General features: G+C 41.6%; 1 protein-coding gene across 3 annotated transcripts in view; it reads left to right on the forward strand.

Annotated features, from left to right (window-relative positions):
- Positions 1-19,979, forward strand: part of KIF26A (kinesin family member 26A) — a 157,299-nt gene that overhangs the window by 99,895 nt on the left and 37,425 nt on the right. For all 3 annotated transcript variants that reach the window (XM_073638633.1, XM_073638635.1, XM_073638634.1), the window contains exon 5: positions 13,626-13,809. In XM_073638633.1, the coding sequence (XP_073494734.1) occupies positions 13,626-13,809 (184 nt within the window). The remainder of the gene's footprint in view (positions 1-13,625; positions 13,810-19,979) is intronic.

Below are 19,979 nucleotides of genomic sequence, written 5' to 3' on the forward strand. Positions count from 1 at the left end.
GGACAAGAGACTTCCTGTTTCTACATAGAGAAGAAAAAAAGAGAAGAATTAGCTGGGTAGAAAGGCAAAGTGAGCAATTGTAAGTACACAATGCTGTATAATATGATGACTGCAATATATTAAGAGGCTAAAAACTTTGATGGGAGGAGGAGGAGTGCTGCTGTATATTAATAAATTCTATATGCGTATGTTCCAAACTCAGTTAAGCCTATTTGCTTCAAGTAGTCAACCCCCTTTAAACGAGAAAATGCTGACTACTTACAAGTGCAATTAAGGGGGAAACGTAGGAACTGCATACAGTTTAGTATGCACTAACTCATGGGACCGCTCAAGTGCTGACCGTGGACAGACACAATTTTTCCAATCAGCTCTAAATGACTGAAGATTTGGAGCTTTGTATCAGAAAAATAAAGCTCCAACGTTATGAAAATGTATTAAAAAATTATAACAAAATGTGGTGGACATTTAATGGCGGCGGTAGACCAAAAAAGAGCAAAAACTTATTATTCTTGGCCCCGTATGTATTTGTATTGTTCTGCCTTTCAGAGTATTCCCTCTATTATAAAGTGCCACTAGCCGAGCAGACAGGTATTTAGGACAAATTAATTGCTTTTGCAGAGCCTTGCAATGCACATACTCACAAGAGTCGTAAAAGTCAATGGACATTGTTAACAGCAATAAAAAAAGCATTCTGCCTCTTTGCAAAATGCTCTCTAATATGTACTTTAGTTTTATGGCTTTGCAATTTTAAAAGTAGAGAGGTGTTTTTAGTGTATCTTTAATATCGGTCAGCCGGCCCACATCTTTATCTGTATTATTATAGCCGGGCAGTGAATATTATCGATTGGCTTCTTACGTCACTATTTCTTCCAGCTGTTCTCTGAACATAAGGATTTTGGGACAAGTACTTTTGGACTTTGTACATGTACCTTCTTCTTACCTTCGTAGTAAAGTGCTGCGGAATATGTTGTGCTATAAAAATAAAGTAATTATTACTTTATTTTTAAATTATTTATCATTTACTTTATTATTATTCTGCTCTGCGTGCGCTTAGGCGAGAGCTGTGTGCTTCTGTCCCCTGAGCTGCGCACTTCTGAGAAGTCTTTAAGGGGGTCTCAAGAACCAGAATGCAAACAATCATGCCGGTAATTTAAAGGCCTAAAAAAAAAAAATTAGTTAACATTTCTGGCATTTGTACTCAAGATGATGATTTACCGCAGTGGCCCAATGTTTTGGGACATATGGACAGCAGAGAGGGATTCATGACTCCCTTTTAAGATATGTTCCCATGGGATGTATCTGCTCCAGATTTCATTTGTCCCACAGTTCACCCTTTGCACTATACCTGGAAAATCAGCTGCATATCTGACCTGTATGAATGGACCTTTAAAAAGCCAAAAGTAGTTAAAAAGTCTATGATTTACCATATTGTTATAACTACATTTTCCTATACCTGTTTCACACATCTAACATTTATTGTCCAACCTGCCGCCAGTCTCTGGACCCAAACTTAACAGGCTCTGATATGCCTATCATGGAATCCTAGAATGGTAGAGCTGGAAGGGACCTCCAGGGTCATCGTTTCCAACCCCCTGCTCAATGCAGGATTCACTAAACCATCTCAGATGTCTGTCCAGTCTCTGTTTGAAGACTTCTATTGAAGGAGACCTCACCACTCTCTGGGAGAGGAAGTGGTGATGTCCAACTCACTTAATGAGTTCAAGAGAGGCCTGGACGCCTTTCGTGAGAACAATAAAATGACATCTTATGCTTAGTGATAGTTAATTAATCCAGGGATTTAATCTGACTGCCAGATTGGAGTCGGGAGGTGAATTTTTCCTCAATGATGTAAATTGGCCTATACCGCATGGGTTTTTTTTTGCCTTCACCTGGATCAACGCTGCGGAATAGCTGCAGTGCACAAGAAATAGGCTGAACTGGATGGACGCTTGTCTTTTTTCGGCCTTATAAACTATGTAACTATATGTAACCACCTTTCGTGGCCTCCTGTTCCACTCATTGATCGCTCTGTCAAAATGTTTTTTCTAATATCTAATCTGTATCTTCTCCCTTTCAGTTTCATCCCATTGCTTCCTGTGTTTCCATGTGAAAATGAGAATAAGGATGATCGCTCTACACCAGTGTTGCCCAACTCCAGTCCTCAAGAGCCACCAACAGGTCATGTTTTCAGGATTTCCTTAGTATTGCCCAGGTGATGGAGTTCTTGCCTCTCCAGGTGATACAATTATCACCTAGCCAATACTAACGAAATCCTGAAAACATGACCTGTTGGTGGCTTTTGAGGACTGGTGTAGGGCAACACTGCTCTACACTGTGACATCCCTTCAGATATTTGTAGACAGCTATTAAGTCTCCTCTTTGCCTTCTTTTTTACAAGCTAAACATTCCCAGATCCTTTAACTGTTCCTCGTAGGACATAGTTTGCAGCCTGCTCACCATCCTGGTAGCTCTCCTCTGAACTTGCTCCAGTTGAAACTGTTGCATTCTATGAGACTGTTGTGTTCATGTCAGGAGACCCTCGGCCAGTCCGTACATTGTGGGCTGTCACAGGATTGTTTCTAAAGCAGTTTCTTCCTCTTGTGTGGCAGTCGCAGGGCCAAGAATTGATGTGCATTTACACTTTTCAGTCGTGATCGTCAAACAATTGCCAATCAGCAACATGGAAGCCGAGCAGCGGTCGTTTAATAGCCTCTTTAGACAGACCGACTGCACTTCCATTAACACTGAACTATCAGAAATATGATTGTTCTGTGCACGTAGGCTACCGTTCTTCTCGGCAGCACATGCATGGTTTACCCAGCATGATGTGCTGCCGAGAACAATGATTTCTAACCTAGCTAAAAAATCATCTCACCTGACGAACGAACCTTTTTTGCGGATTCATCAGTGATCGGCAGGTCTGTTTAGGCAGGACGATAATCAGGAAATAAGCTTTGCTAGCTTAAAATGCACCTTTACTGGCATCCAGAGACAGAAGAGCGAGCTGGGGTGACTTGCACACAGACTGGGTGACTGGTTGACCAAACACAGTTTACTAAAAGCTTAAAAATGGCTACTTTTACTAGCGGAGGCTCACAAACTAGCACACCACCCGCAGCCGTTCTCCTCTGAGCGTACAGCTTGTACATTAATTTGCCTGACTATCGTTCAAGGCAATGACAGCTTTGACCTTTTTTCTTACTGCACGAAGCAAGATTATGTTTTTTTTTTCTGTTTTCTAGATAATATTTTTAATTTTCAGCTGATGATTATTGGTGTAATTCAATTACTGGAGACTATAAAAATGCGGCTCGTACTTAAGAGACATTTTCAGTCCATTAGGAGAGATAATGCTGAACCGGGGCCGATTCCTGTTTATTATATATTTATCCATGTGCGGGAGGTGCTATGTCATTATGACTTCTTGTTATGCAGAAATATGCTGTCCTTAATTATATTACTGGGAAGTTTATAATAAGCAGTGATACATTTCTGTGTGATCATCGCTCCCTGTTATTGTGCTGTGCGGTAGATCTGCAGGCCTAAAGCCGGCCATAATAATAACCATTATCATTAACTACCCAGTTATTCATTACGATTGGTAACGATAATTGTTTTGTCTGCCGTGTGGAATTAAATGTACTTAGTTTCCAAGAAACTTTCAGCAATCAGCACTGATCGCCAGAAAAGGTATCAGCAGAACGTGCATTTTTTTCATACAGCGGCCACTACTGGTGAAATCTAGTATTACACATTGGTCTTAAAAAGAAATGGTTGGTCCATTTTCTTTCACGCTGTACAGTAAATGATGAGAACATGTTCATTAGTGGGTCCCATTTTCAAGAAATTGGTGCCGTTGTGCCCATTGATCTGCCCTAAAGGCCGGGGGCAAGACGACATTTTCATTGTTGACTCCTATGATCTTTCTGTGCTTGACAACTAAGTAAAATTTCACCATCAATGTAACATATCTAGTGTTTCAATTTTTTATTTTCAAGATCTCTGCATGCTGTCGGTGAATAGGGTTCATTCTTCCAGGGGGGCTTGGGAATGGATTATCACAGCAGAGAGGGGTATCCAAAATCGATAGCTCTCATTTCTCTCCTTGTGGTTAGTTTGCTACACTGTATCAGTGGAGATAAAGTGGAGACCATGTAGCAAATCCTCAGCTGTGAGGAGCATTAGGTCTGTACTCTTTTTTAGAAGGGATTCATTATCTAACAGCAAGCAGAGTCTTTTTGAAAGTAGTGAAACATTGGAACAGAACATTGGGTAAAAGATGTAGAACTTCCTTACTTATTGATTTGATTTACGTGAATGTTACAGGGGAGGTAGTCTTAGATGATGGGAAATTAAAAATCTTATGCCTTGATACAAGCATCAGATATTGTTAACCTTGTGTGCCAGGTCAGGCTGTACTGATGAGTCAGGTGACAGCAAGTAAAGCGTTAACCACAGCTGATCAATATAAAGTCACACTGATTTACTGCGCACCAAGGACACAGATGTGGCCGGACCCGAGGATGCGCCTCCCCGGTCTTCATATATAATACACTAATGCTCGGCTTTTATTTTTAACCTTCTTGTCTAGATGTGGTTTTTAATGCTTTTTCTCCAAGGACATGAAGCTGCCGGCTTTATATATAGATAAATGCCATTATCGTGGCTGCCTATACAAATATACCAGACTCAGGGCAAAAAGAAGTCTTTAAAGTGCATTTTTCATGCACGACTATTCTCTGTCTCTCATATCTATCTATCCCATATCTACCTATCTATCTACTTATCTATCAAATGGTCTATCTATCGGTCTATCTATCGGTCTATCGTTGCCCATGGACTTATGAGAAGTGACCACGGCACTGTATGTATATAACATTCGGCCCCTTGCCATGCCGTCTAGCTTTACCAACATGTCACCGGGTGGCTGTCTGCATATATGCTGACTCCAGAACCAGACCTCCTCTGGTATTAACATCGGCACAAACACTGTGTCCCCACCATAATGGCCTGGTAGCTGCATGCAGCCTTACATCACCAAGCACAATGCCGAGCGTCGGATGAAGTGGTGTAAAGCTGCCAGCACTGGACTGTGCAGTGACAGATCACACTTCTCTGATGGACGAGTCTTGGTTTGATGAATGCCAGGAGAGCATTACCCGCCTGACTACATTGTGCCCGCTGTAAAGGTGCATTTAGAGTACATGATTGTGACTGTTAAACGACCGCCAATCAGCTACATAGAAGCCCATTGGTGGTCATTTATTAGCTTGTTTAGGTAGGCCGACCTCACTTATGGAAACCATTTGGGGAAGGCCCTTTTTTGATCTCCATGATGGTGCTGAGTACACAAGGTCCATACAGACATAGTTGGGGGAGTTTGGTGTGGAAGAACAGGACCGGCCGCCCAGTGCCCCGACCTCAGCCCCATCCAACACCTTTGGGATGAACTAGAATGGAGATTGTGATCCCGGCCTCTCCTCCAACATCAGGGTCTGACCTCACTAGTGCTGACGAAGGGGCAAAAGTTCCCACAGACACCTCCAAAATCTTGTATGCAAATTGCCTCTTCAGAGATAAAGAGGACTTGAACTCTTTAGCGCCACCTATTGGAAGCAGCAATCATAGAAATTCTTCCCAGAAGAGTGGAAACTATTATATCTCCAAAGATGGGGCCAACTCCTTATTAATACCTTTGGATTTAGAATGGAAGGTCATAAAAGCTTCTGGAGGGGGATTGCTGAGGGGGCACAATACTTTTTCCATATAGTGTAATTAGTTTGGTTGATGTTTATCTAAAGAACCAGAGTGATGCTGGATCACTGGCCTCTAAATTCTGTTGATCCAATAGTGTTTTTTGGGGCGGACAAGTGAAATAGACGTAAGACCATGTTTGTCCGTCATTAGCAGGTTCCTGCAGGAATATTTAGTCTGCAGAGACCCCACCAGGGCTGGACACTTCTCACCATGCTGTTTTGTAGACCTGGGAACGGCTCATTCTTTGCCGTCTCTTAATGGTATGGAACATTCTCGTCCATTACCCGCTGAGAGTGTTTATGTTACGTACGGCGCCCCTTACAGAGAGAACGAATGTAAACATCTTACTAAATGCTTGCCTTACGTCATTCTTTGTGTTTTGTCTTCCCGTATGGACAAGCTTCCCATGTAATCAAGATAACAATCTTTCGCCATACACCCTACTGTACCTTGGGAGAAATATCAACCTATGTTACCTAAGTGAATGCGATATGGCTCATTCTTTATGGATAGAAATAAAATTCTTGAAGATAATTTTTCCTTATACTTAAAGAAATCCACATGAATTCATCTCATCTTAAAGGGGACGTCCTAATTAATTAACAAAAAAAAAAAAAATATTTCAAATTAGGAATTATTAAAAATAAAAAATACAGTATACTCACTTTACTGATGCCCCCACTGCTCCTCTTCCAGTGGTGACTGAGTCCACTACCAGTTTCCATGTTTCCTCTGCCAGATGGATGGCATATGATAGCAGGATATAATTACTGGCCACTGCTTAACTGGCTGGATCAACCATTGAAGTGCCATAGAAAGCCCATAAGAATGGCCCCAGCAGAAAGTGGTGTTATGTTCTGCTACCAAAGCTAAGGAAAGAGAGGAGATCTGTCCCTACTATAGGACTCAGCTGAATCCCTACGATGTAACAGGGAACCTGATCCTGCGATCAGACCTGCTAAAGTCCTAATCTAGTCTGTACGGAGACCTATAGATGTGGGGAGGGAATCCCTACAAGTACTAAGGACTGGGAGGAATATGGGACACCTCCTAACAGAAATAGTAGCAGACAGACGAACAAACAAAATAGATAGAACATAGAGGTCCGTAGACCAAGCAAACTAACAGAGTTAGATACAGAGCACAGGCTAGCTAGAAAGTAGATATACAATGAAGTCCAGCAAAGCCAGAAGGGCGGAGCAGGATTAAATAGGCCAACAAGGTCATGTGACCAGCAAAGGAAAAAAAACCTAACAGCAAGGTTCTAACAGTACCCCCCCTTCTAAGAGGATCCTCCGGATCCCCTAGGACCAGGCTTATCAGGAAATCTCCTGTGAAACGCTCTGATAAGTCTGGACGCGGAAACATCATCTGACCTCACCCAAGAGTTATCCTCGGGTCCGAAACCTTTCCAGGCCACAAGATACTGCAAACTACCTCTATACCGTCTAGAGTCAAGGATGCGAGAAATTTCATATTCCCCGTCCTCCAACCTAACAGCAGATTGGTTGACAACCTGAAGCACCTTAAAGGGCCCTACAAACTTGGGACCCAATTTCTTAGAAGGAATCCTCAACCGCAGATTCCTAGAGGACAACCAAACCATGTCACCAACAGCGAACAAAACCTCCTGTCGTTTCCTATCAAAGTAGTCTTTAGATTTTCTGTTGGCCTCCTGAAGATTACCACGCACATCCGTCCAAACTCTTTCCAAATCACCGGAAAAATTCTCCTCCTCAGGCACGGCAGATCCCAACTTGGAGAACGACCCAAACGACGGATGTCTCCCAGAACAACAAAAAAAAGGCGAACAACCAGCAGAAGAAGATGTATGATTGTTCAGAGCAAATTCGGCAAGTGGCAGAAACTCAGACCACCCCTCTTGATTGTCTGCCACAAAACAACGCAAGAACTGCTCAACATCCTGGTTTTTCCTTAGAGAATTTGCAGGCTGGACTTACTGTTATGTTCTGCTACCAAAGCTAAGGAAAGAGAGGAGATCTGTCCCTACTATAGGACTCAGCTGAATCCCTACGATGTAACAGGGAACCTGATCCTGCGATCAGACCTGCTAAAGTCCTAATCTAGTCTGTACGGAGACCTATAGATGTGGGGAGGGAATCCCTACAAGTACTAAGGACTGGGAGGAATATGGGACACCTAACAGAAATAGTAGCAGACAGACGAACAAACAAAATAGATAGAACATAGAGGTCCGTAGACCAAGCAAACTAACAGAGTTAGATACAGAGCACAGGCTAGCTAGAAAGTAGATATACAATGAAGTCCAGCAAAGCCAGAAGGGCGGAGCAGGATTAAATAGGCCAACAAGGTCATGTGACCAGCAAAGGAAAAAAAACCTAACAGCAAGGTTCTAACAAGTGGTTCAACCCAGATTGCCATCATATCTGAAATTAATGGGTGGCAACTAGATATGAGGAATTCAATTCAGGCTGCCCTGAGTGGTCCAGCATTGCAGCCGGGCTTCATTTTGCTCCCAGAAACCTCCACATGGCATCCTAGGTGCCTCTTGTGCTTACCAGGCACCGTAACATCATGGCATCACATGAGGTGTAGTCACTAATTCTCACACAACATCTTGACGTATGTTATGAGTTTTAGTAAGTGTCAGAGGCTGCCCAGGATGTCCATTGCAGAAGTGAAGACCTGCTTGCATGAAGGACTATCTTCACTCTGAAGCAGGTCAGCCTGAACTGAATTGCTCAACTCTGGTTTTCCCCATGGATACAAAGGATTGATGGCAATCTGGGCTGGACCCCTTCTTTGCAGGGGCCATACTTATGGCCTTTTGGGGAACCTGAATGGTTTATCCACCAAGTTAAGCAGTGGCCAATGAGTGTGTGCCGTAGTCAAATTATGTCTGGCCTATTGCTCATCTCTAGTGAGAACTTGTCCAGGGTTTCCCTCTTTGCAGACCATGCAACATCTGCAGCCAAACAGTTGGACAGTCAATCCAAAGATCATGGAAAAGAAATTAGGAACAACCAAGCATCAATCCCTCTATCCTAGGTAGAAGGTTGTAGTAAGGTTTCTCTGTGGGAACCCTTAATTTTAATATACCCATGACCCAAGAAAAGCAGGACGAGAATCCCTGTTGCAACTGTAATGATGACCTAAATTACTATGATGGTCTTTCATGCATGAAATCTTCAAGGAAATTAGTTGCAGAACCATACTTTATCCAAGGACAAGAGTGGCGCTGATCCTGGGCAAAAAGCTGATCCCTTATTTCTAATATTAGACAATTCATTTATTCAAATCCTACCAAAACAACACAGAAGTCTCAATGACAATTGGTCGTCATGTCCCAATGGATCTGGATTTCCTTGGAGCTCTGCCCGGTAGCTGTGTGTTATGGAGGAGATTGCTGGTGAGACAACTGGTAGTTATACAGCTAAGTATCAGCTGACTTTAGGTACAATACAAGATAGAAGTGCCGGCCATGGCCGAAAACCTCATCCTTCTTCATATTATGTCTTTGGTTCAACGAAATTTGCAATTGTCTTCCCAGTAGCAAGCCCTATTTTGGAAACCATATTTACGAAGAGAGGAGGACAAAGGGAGCACAGAGGGGACTGTGTTTGGGCATTTGTGGTTCAGAGGAGCGCAAATTAGAATGGATTAAAGTTAATCTGTCTGTTGAATACCAACAAAGGAAGCACAACAAAGACTGATCTAATATGGAAGAGGAGAGCACCGGAATTATCTCCTTCTCCGGCCAGGCAGAAGATCATTTGGAAAAGAAGGAAATTCGTTCTCATAATCCCTTTCTAAGTGCTGGATACAATATTTTTTTCTATGTTAGGAGGAAAGGGAATAATCCTTGAAATCAAGAAGATACATCCTAAAAAATTGTTGGAAAAGATTATTTTCTGTCTTTTGGCTGACTTTTCAACTTTGAATTTGCATCTCAACTTTGTAGGAAATCTTCCTAACATAATGGTAAAGTCTTAAAGAATCAAGAACTTTGTTTATTATTAATATTTCAGATACATTTTCCTTTTTCTAATGTGTCAGAGATAAATGATGAAGATCCATTTTTAATGGCCGTAACATGAACGTATAATTGGGTTAGTGTTATGACTGAGTCTCCGGAATGTCATACTGTTCTACAACATCGAACTTATTTCATTGTTCTATGTAATTTAATTTTGGTTTTCGGTGTAGCAGCTGTAATATGGATGTGGATGCATTTTGGCAGTCTCAAATTGGCCAAATGTTAAAAGTGATCTCCATCTATTTGGTAAGACTCAGGCCTCAGGGGCGTACATATCATTGGTGCAACCTGAGCAGCCGCACAGGGGCCCAAGGGGTATTTGGGCATATTTTCACCTCCAAATCAGGGAGAATTGTGCATTATTACGAGCCATTGGACTGTAAAGGGCCTGTATACTGTTCTTGCACAACGTCCATTTTCTATCTGTGACCTCCAGTGGTCAGACTTATTGTGATTGGATGCATCTCCCTTGGTTTGACCTGGTTATATTAATGAGACTGGAACTTTCATAGTTGCAATGAAAGTTTAATGCACTGGCCCTATAATTTTATAATCTTTGCATCAGGTAATGTATGCGAAGACCATATGAGAAGTTGATGGAGGCTCCTGCATCATGCGAAGGACACACAAGACACTTTCCAGTTTGGATGTGGAAGTTTACTTTCAATAGGACAGTGTATTGTATCCGTTCTTGAGGTTGGATGTGCTCAAAAGGATTGGAGTTGTGATGTGTCTACTCAAAGTAGGGTGGGTTTAGAGGTGGCCTTAGGCACTATGTTGATGTTGCCCCAAACTGCAGATTTCGCTGGGACCTGCTGACCATCTGAAGTATGTTGGTGTCCAGATTTTCCTCCAACAGTGGATGGGGGAAATGAGTTTTGGACTGTTGAATTCCAACATCCCTGATCTTTTGGTTTTCATGGTAGATAAGCCATCACCAGAGGTGTCCGGCAGTGAATTGTTCCTCTCACCCAATTGAGAATGCAAATGTATGTGTATATATCAGAGGTTGGAAGGAATAGCTGTTGGCTGTTTGAACGTTTTGCCAAAGGCTACCTGAACTATATCGACAGCTTTAGACACATCAAAAGTGTCTATATTGGGCACACTTCTGACATTTACAGTCCGAGTACAAAACTACACCGTTTCATATATGGAAAAGGAATGTTAAGTCCTGGGAAGACGACCTGTGACCAATCTGGAAATCATGGTCCATATTCGGCACACTTTCAACATTTACAGTCCGAGTACAGACCACAATGTCCCAACCCAAACTAAGCAGCTTCATGTATGGAAAGAGGATGTTAAATCCTGGGAAGAAGACCCGTGACCAATCTGGAAATCATGGTCCATATTTCAGACCGCGAAAATCAAATGAATGAAACCAACATTGTAATATGATAAAAATATGCTCTTCAGATATTGGGGGCTTAGACCTCTGTAGTAAACCCATCTGGTCCACATTACCCTTCTTAATGTTTTTTCTCTCTCTTCAAAAATGTAATCTTCTCCCTCAATTTGCTTGCAAGTTCTTTATCCTTTAAGGATAAAATATGTTTTGTTGGGATTGATTTGTATATATTTTCTTTCACCCCCCAGGATGTTCATAGAACTATATAATGTCAGTTTAATGTGGCTGCTTATGATCCACAAATTACCACGGTGACACTTTAGGAAATGCTTGAAATTTGCTTAATATCTTCTCTAATTTCATGTTTCGTTGAGAGCAGATGAGCCAAAGAGCAAGTGCTTACATCCTCTCCGCTCGTCTTACTTCTTCTATATGTATACAAATAAAACCCGCACATATTGGCCCGATGCAATATTCCTATTAATGGCAAAATTTGTCTACTGGAACATTCCAGTATTGAATTGCTGTATCTATCTCTTTCCTCAGTTTTCCACTGGGGATTTTTCCAGGCTGAATCTTTTGGAGATGTAATTATCTCATCAGCTTCTCTGCTACATTTTACTGATTGTATATTGAAGATGTGTGTCTTCTAGTCTCTGACGTGCTTCTGAGGGCACAGAAAAGAAAACTGCTCATATGGTGTGCACAAAATACGGCAGAAACCGCAGTAATTGATTCCTGTTTGCACAGAATCTGGGCCGAAACACATATATGTGTATTACGTGGCTTGGGTTAGACAACTTGTCATTGATTAGGTAACAATGCAGTGATGAACTGCTAATTGGATCATTAAGTATGAAATATTTAGCAGTTCAGTCCATCAATAATACAAGGCTTTTACTGTTGACAGCCTTTCTTCTAGATAATCACATTTGGAAAAATATATTTTTCCATTTTTGAGTAATGTAGATATTTCGAGATTAGCAAAATTGCTCCATCTGATATGGCCCATTAGCTAGTTCACAATTTATTGCATCTGTTGGGAGCATCGATTATTTAGGCGATCCCATATACAGATCAAAAGTCGTATAAAATGGTCAGTTTTGACCAAAGCGAACTGTTATTTGCTGGTACGGTGAAACGAACTGACAAACATTAGAAATTGTTCAAAATATGGTTGGCAAGGCTGGATTTTTTTTTGTTTCATGTTCTACATGGTGTGACTCAATGGCTATAAAAAATTCAACATTGCCCGATGTAGTCTCGAATGTGCTTGGGGTTGTCGCTAAATGAACCATAATTTGTCAGCCCATTTTAATTTAGGGCCTTAAAGCTGAATATCAGTTTGCAAAAAGTGAAGCTCAAATTATCCACTTGTACTTCTGATAGTGTCAAAAAAGGATCTTCATAATTATGGGATCTCTCGAAAAGTCCCAATTTAACAGGTTGATCTTGACAAGTGATCCTTCTCAAGGCATGGATTGAGAAAGTCCGTTTCCTGGTCAAAACTTCGCCTTTGTTGACTGCTTTAAAGATTACTCTGTTATTTGCCTTTGCGACCAATGCCTTTGGGTATTTTTTAGTATTAGATATATTGCTGGGAGGTTGGTGGAACCAAAGTTTACACAGTTAGTGCTTAGGTACAATTTGGACTCGTAGCCACAGATCAAGGTTGGAGGAGGGCTCCAAAAAGAAATAGAGGATCCTCTAGTGGGCCCAGGTTTAAACAAAGAGATGGTCCCCAGAGTAAAGCAGAAGGCATCCCCAAGTGGTCCAGAAGTAACTAGATGATGGAGGCCTCTAGGCAATTGCCCATTTTGCCTCCACTATAATCCAGCCCTACGTACATGCATTTGGAGTGAGGTCCTGAAGTTCTCTTTATTCTCAATACCAATGTATAGGAAGTATCCCAAGGAGATTTGTACATTTACTGTAGGCACGTAGCTATAGCAATGACGAACACCTTAAACTCAGTAGTGTGGTAATAACCTGTAAACTTGACACAAATCGCTTTAAGAAAATGAAAAATCTGCCTGGTTAAGATTTTTCATTTGCGCTGAAGTTCCCATAATATGTACGAGAATATAGTTTCATCACATTGATAAGATATTAGAGTAGCTTGCAATATCTTCTTAACTGCTGGCTGTAGGAAGCCCATCTGGTCCAAAGTGCGGCAAGGGGACCATTCAAGCATTTTTTATGATGTCAATGAGCTTTCCGAAGTCCTGGACTCAGCTGTCAAGCTGTTGGATAAAAAGTTATGCAATAATTGAAATTCTGCTGGGGGACAGATTAAATCAGTAAGTTGCCGGTTCTTTCTCCGAGCACAGTTTTGTCTATGAGTCTCCTGGTGATATGTTCTTATGAAATGTGATTAGGATGAAATGACTTGATTTGTTAAACAGGCAGAAATGACAATGAACATCTGTTTTGATGGCCTGAATGGCGCTGGGTGTTTGCAATAATAAGACTTCTTTCTCTCTTATTTTTTTTTTTCAGAGCGGCTCAGAAGCTTAACCTGTCTTCGAAGCGCAAGAAGTATCACCCGCCTCTTCCTCACTCCCGAGAGTATTCCACTTACTCAACCAACTTCAGTGGCATTCTCCAATTATGTCCTCCTCCAGCTCCACCATGTTTAATGAGAGCCGTGTCCAAAATCAAGGACAATCCAGGCATGGGAAAGGTAGGAAAATTAACGTGACTTTTTATCAGTCTCTCTTATGGCCATCTCTGATTGCGGTCTGTGAATGAGCTAATGTGAACCTTCATAGTTTCCAAGGGATGAAAATCTGTTTGTCTTGGTCAAGTAATGCTAAGGCTACGTTCTCACAATGAGTTTTTGATATTGCAGATTTTGCGCAGAATTTCTGCACCCATTAAGTATAATACACAGCATCAAAAATGCATCTTGGGAACGTAGCCTTAGGCTTTGTTCACATCATATTTGGAGCCTAAGGGAGGAAAAAAAATTGGAATTTGTAAGACACAGTCAAACATGTTAAGCCCTGTCAACACCTTCTTTATAGACCACTTGCCTCTCAGGTGTCCACCCACGTTACTTCCATTCTCCGCCCTACTAATGCATTGGTCCTTTCTTCCCCAAGACGCCAGGCACAAGAAACCTTCCAAAAATAAGTGGCTTTTGGCTGGTCCTGGAAAATTTCCCAACTTTTCAGTTAGACTGGTAGGCTTTCTGTTTTTCTTGGACATTTCAGGAAATATGGCAAATATGACTAAAATAAATCTTGAAGAAAAAAATCCAGCTTCATAAAAATTGCAAACTTTATTCAAACATAAAATTAAGACATATCCATATCATGATTGTCAAAAGTAACACGTTTCCAACGCAAGCTGCGTCCTTTTTCAAAGCTTTGAAATAGGAAGCAGCTTGCGTTCAAAGCGCGTTGCTTTTGACAATCATGATATAGACATTTTTTAATTTTATGTCCGAATAAAGTTTGCAATTTTTTATGAAGCTGGATTTTTTTTTCTTCATCGATTTTCTACATTTGGTCCCATGAGATCCGTGCTTCAAAATGCCTAGAGTCTTGGTGAGCTGGTTTTCCTTTCTGCATAAAAGAATTCTTACCTAGAGTCTTTAAGATAGAGACTTTTAATTCCAGTCCCAATCAAACCTAAAAATGCCATCGTCCTGAAAAATTAGGAAAGTCCAGACAAATTCGGGACTGTTGACTGCTATGCTAAAAGTAGTCAGTAGAAGAGGAAATTCCGCACATCCATCGGTAATATAAAAAAGTTATTTTATTGTAGATCCATAAAAAAATGACAAAGCACATACAAGGGGATATAAAAAACTGACGGGTTTCGAGCGGTAAACCGCTCTTAAATATGATTAAGAGCAGTTTACTGCTTGAAACGCGTCAGTTTTTTATATCCTCTTGTATGTTTTTGGAATTTTTTTATGGATCTACAATAAAATAACTTTTTTATATTGCATATGGATAGATGTGCGGAATTTCCTCTTCTACTGCCCATTATCGCTGCAAACTGCCCTCTGAATACTGCACCCGCCCTGTTGTATTATTTGAATCGGATATCTCTGCCAGCAAGGTTGGTGAACTTCCCACCCTTCCATTGTTTTTTTCATTCATGTATGCTAAAAGTAATCTGAGCCCCTGACCATTAAAGATCATGGGCCAGAACCATAATACAAATGAGCTGGAGCAATTATTGCTTCCTTTTTTTGTCTTGTCAGTGCTTTTACCAGCTAAAGCACAGCACGCCTCCTATGGCGATGGGCCCAATGGGTACTGCTCTGTTGCCCCCTGGTCTGCACCCTATGGGCCTTTTGGTCTGACAGTATGAAATGCATCTGACTAATATTTAACCCGCCTGTCTGCTGATAATAAATAGTGATAACACCCCGACAGTCAGATCTGTTGCCTCCCATCCTTTTTCCGCACTCTTCTGATTACACCACTTCCACGATCTTTGCAGAAACCTTCCGCCATTGCTAAACATAATGGAGGGAATTATCCACTTTGTGTATTAATGTGTTGGAAACATCAAACAGTGCCATCCACTTACATAAACTCACCGTTTAAAAGCAATGAGCCAATGCTGTCGGCCTTTTTTAACCAAATTTTTTTTTTTTCCCGCCGTCTCTGTGGAAGTTATTAAATTTAATGTTGGAATAGTACAAATGATGTCTGAAAGCCATTTTATGATGACACGGAGAAGAAGTTGGATTGTACTCAATCTCTGACATTAATGTGCTACTTAAGGTAATTTATCATCCGGTGGCATTAAAATGACGTCTTTTCATTGAAAACGCTGCCGAGCATCTTAATTTCCTGACTACTTTCCAGGCTGCGGAGGTATCTGGATGTCACATTTACACTTGGATATTTTTTTTTCTTCACCTAAGAGGTTCTATATTGAGTTTAAACTTTAGTTTTAAATACTTGTCATTTTCTTGAGATCCCTTAGAAGAAAAGTCTAAAAATTTGCATTTGATGAGGGTCGTTTAAGTAAATAAATGCGCCGTTTAGATTATGTAATATTTGCGAGAATTTATTTTCAGTAACCCTTTAGACATGGCTGACATAGTAATGATCAGTCTTTTTTTTTCTTCTGGATTTAAGACTACTGACGTTTTGTGTATACAGCTCTTATGCAAAACTTTTTCCACGGTTACAGACTGCAAACAAACTTTTTGTAGTTGTTGACCTGTTAACTGTACAAATATATGTTATGAAGAACATACATATTAGAATGCTCAGGATAAAGGGAGAACTTGCAGCCGGGCCCCTGCTTCTGGGGCACAACGACTCACTCATCCTATAGTAAAGACAACTGAATAACCCTAAAAAAGCCATGTCGTGAATGGGCCAGGTATAACTATTGGTTGAAGCTGTACCTATATTGGTTGGATGAGGAGGTCTAAAAACTCAAGGAAAATGGAAGTTGCCAGTGGTAGGTGTAAGATCTACTTAATTTGGACCTCGGATAGTGGTCAGCTGAACAGTCGTCTGACCAACAGCTCTCTCTATACACATGTACGCTCAGCTCTATCGAGTATGCATGCTTCAAAAATGGGAAGGCGGCAGTGACATCTAAAAGCTGTTTATTTGCCCTAGGAAAAAAAGGATTGACTGATGACATTCATTATTGTCTTTTGGGGAAGACTTGGGAGTCTACAATACACATGAAATAATCGTCTGGTCAAACCAAAATTGTGGAGTTTGACTAACAATCTGATGGGGGGTGGCCATTATTAAGCTGAAGGATGTTCGAAGGAGTTGGAAAATTGCTTGTCGAATGTTGTGTTAAGGCCTTCTAAAATAACAAAGGAGAGTCCCTTATAACAAGAGTTGAGAGGGGCTACAAGGTGTGGAGGACTCCTCGTTTCAAACTGCCCATTGAGCTCCTTGCCCACCATGTAATACTTAATGTCCTCAATGGGGGCACTGCAGGAAAATTGAACACTTACTAAAGGGTTCCTTCACAGATTCCAGCTGATATATGAGGGTTTTAAGTCCTCCATACCTATGTTGGATGAATCCCCTGACTTTGACAGGAACATCCGACCATGTAAGGTCTATGAGGCCTTCTGACTGTTCCCCGACAGATGATGTCAAGGGAGAGAAGGATATGGCAGACTAAATTTCAGCGGCTGAACCTTTTGCTTTTACTTTTGTGTGTCTGACAGCGACTTTATCCTCTCTCCCCATGTAAAACACATAGCTGATCTGATTGATCATGCATGGGGCAGTCGGGGGAGATAGCGCTCAACCGAACAAATATTGAGCCATCAGTTATCTCATGTACAGCGAGATTTAATAACGGGATTCCCTGTTACCAGCATTGTCCAAAGGAAAGACGACTTTTGAGATTGCCCCAACAGGGTTACCTCCACCTATATTCCCAGTTAGACCGGCCTGACACATTAGATGGCTGTCGGCCGAAATCAGCCATCTTAGCCGATTCTCCCATACACAGGAGCGCTCGTTTGGCTGAGCGCTCCTGTGTTCTCTATGAGAAAACTGACGATCGACACGTTGGCCGACGGCTTATCCTACGGAGAACAATGCGATCGGCTGTCCGAAATCAGACATGTCCGATCGACATCATTTGGCCGGTGTTCACATACACATTAGACTGTCGGCCGAACCCATCGATGAGTCTAATTTGTATGGTCAGCTTTAGGGTGCATGAACATTATAGGGGGGAAAAGAGTACAGTGTCTTCAACTCTAGTTACATGACATTATGCAGATGCCCCCTGCCAAATGATCCATTATAAAAAGTGGGTCTGCTTTAATGGGACATCCTCTTTAAACATAGCTCCTTGATGCAATTTATTAGGTGATTATCAGTGTAATTTCACTGCCCGTCTGAAGAGGATTTTTTTTTTCTTAATTCCTGTTCGGAAGCAATTCACTTTAGACTTTTACTAATTGGATGTCATTTGCTCTCCAGCAATTCGGCAATATCAGCATAGTAAATAAAAGGGGAAATCAGCATTGTAACCGTGCGGCGCTGATCACTGGTGCATTACGCTGGCTTATAATTCAGGACGTGCGCTGTATACTGTATTTCTCCATTGTGACAACAGATTGGCATTGGCATCTTTGGGGAGAGTAGATTGTCTTCACTAACCGCATCCCGTTGGCCAATTGTTATTCAGTGGAGTAAATACGAGGCTGCCGTTCTGGCATTGACTCGACTCCTTATACCCATAGATATTGAAATCTTATTAAGTTACACACATCCCCTTATCCTGACGTGCCCAGTCCTCATAATGAGAACCCACAATAAGATCATGTCTTCGCTTAGCAAATAAACCGCCAGCTGCGGGTCATGCCGGCAAATAAACAGCTTGTATGAAATATCTTCCATAAACCAATTTTGTAAGGGTTATGCATATCTGTCAGTTTGGATTATATGGAATGGAACATATTGGCACCGAGCATAGACATCCCTAATTAGATTGATGCTGCAGCAAAGTAATGAAGAAGCCTCGTTGGGGATTGGGACGTACGAGCTGAAGACAACATCTTAAAGGAAAACTGGGAATCTTAGAGGATGTGAACAAATTGAAGGGTGATTGGACTGTGAATTTAGCCAAAGTGATGTCTGATCCTGAATTTTGCGCGGTGCTGTGATCAGAATTATGCACATTGAGAGTTTAGTTCTATACATAGCAAAACTCATTATTATATCCCATTTTTGGGCCTGCAGATTTTCTTTTTAATTAAAGGGAATCTGTCGCCAGGTTTTTGCGCCACCATCTGAGAGCAGCATGATGTAGAGGCAGAGACTCTGATTCCAGCGATGTGTCACTCACTAGGCTGCTTGCTGTAGTTTTGATAAAAATCACAGTTTTCTCTGCTGAAGATCTAGCAGTTCTCCGAATGCTGAGCTGTGTATAACCCCGCCCACACCACTGAACAGTGAACAGAAAGCTGCCAATCAGTGATGGGGGAGTGGCTTGACTACTTGGCAGCAGGTTTACTAGTCCTCTCATTTTAATCCCCTGCTGATAAAAACTGTGATTTTACCAAAACTACAGCACACCGCCCTGTAAGTGACATATCACTGGAATCGGGGTCTCGGGCTCTACATTATGCTGCTCTGAGATTAGATGACAAAAGGTGGTGACAGATTCCCTTTAAATTTGCATACTTGGTAATTTTGAGCGATACTCCGGGAGGATTATAGTTGTAGCAAGCTAAGCGCTCCATGGAAATTTTCTTCTGATAGTAATGCCCCCTTTTCAAAGGTACACCTCTTTATACTCCTTCCCGACCTCTGAAGGTGTGATTTGAAGCAGGAGTGCCATCTCCTCTTCCAGCATCGCCTGGCTTTGAACCTCCTGTTTTGCTATTGAAATGTGACTGCTGCAGCCAATCATGGTTATGATGCAATGGCTTGTGGTTGACTGCTGCTGTCACATTCCCATCTGGCTAGAAGACAAAGCACAGGAGACTGGCGGTAAATTGAGGCAAAGCTGAAAGAAGAGTGGCAAATCTGTTCTGGTGTTTTACTTTTTTTTTTACATTTTGGAGAATACTGAACAAGTAATGAAAAATATATTCTGGAGAGGGCAAGCCTTTTCTGAAGCGGTGTCCAAAAGCGAGCACATCAGGGGTAGCAAGCCTTTTCTGAAGCGGTGTCCAAAAAAGAGCACATCAGGGGTGGCAAGCCTTTTCTGAAGCGGTGTCCAAAAAAGAGCACATCAAGGGTGGCAGCGATTTCTGAAACGGTGTCCAAAAACGAGGACATCAGGGGCGGCAAGCCTTTTCTGAATTGGTGTTCAAAAATGAGCACATCAGGGGTGGGCATGCTTTTTCTGAAACGGTGTCCAAAGACGTGCACATCAGGGGTGACA

Source organism: Phyllobates terribilis, unplaced genomic scaffold (assembly GCF_046119375.1).
Source record: "Phyllobates terribilis strain yellow unplaced genomic scaffold, ASM4611937v1 Scaffold_7__3_contigs__length_470593459, whole genome shotgun sequence".
Lineage (NCBI taxonomy): Eukaryota > Metazoa > Chordata > Amphibia > Anura > Dendrobatidae > Phyllobates > Phyllobates terribilis.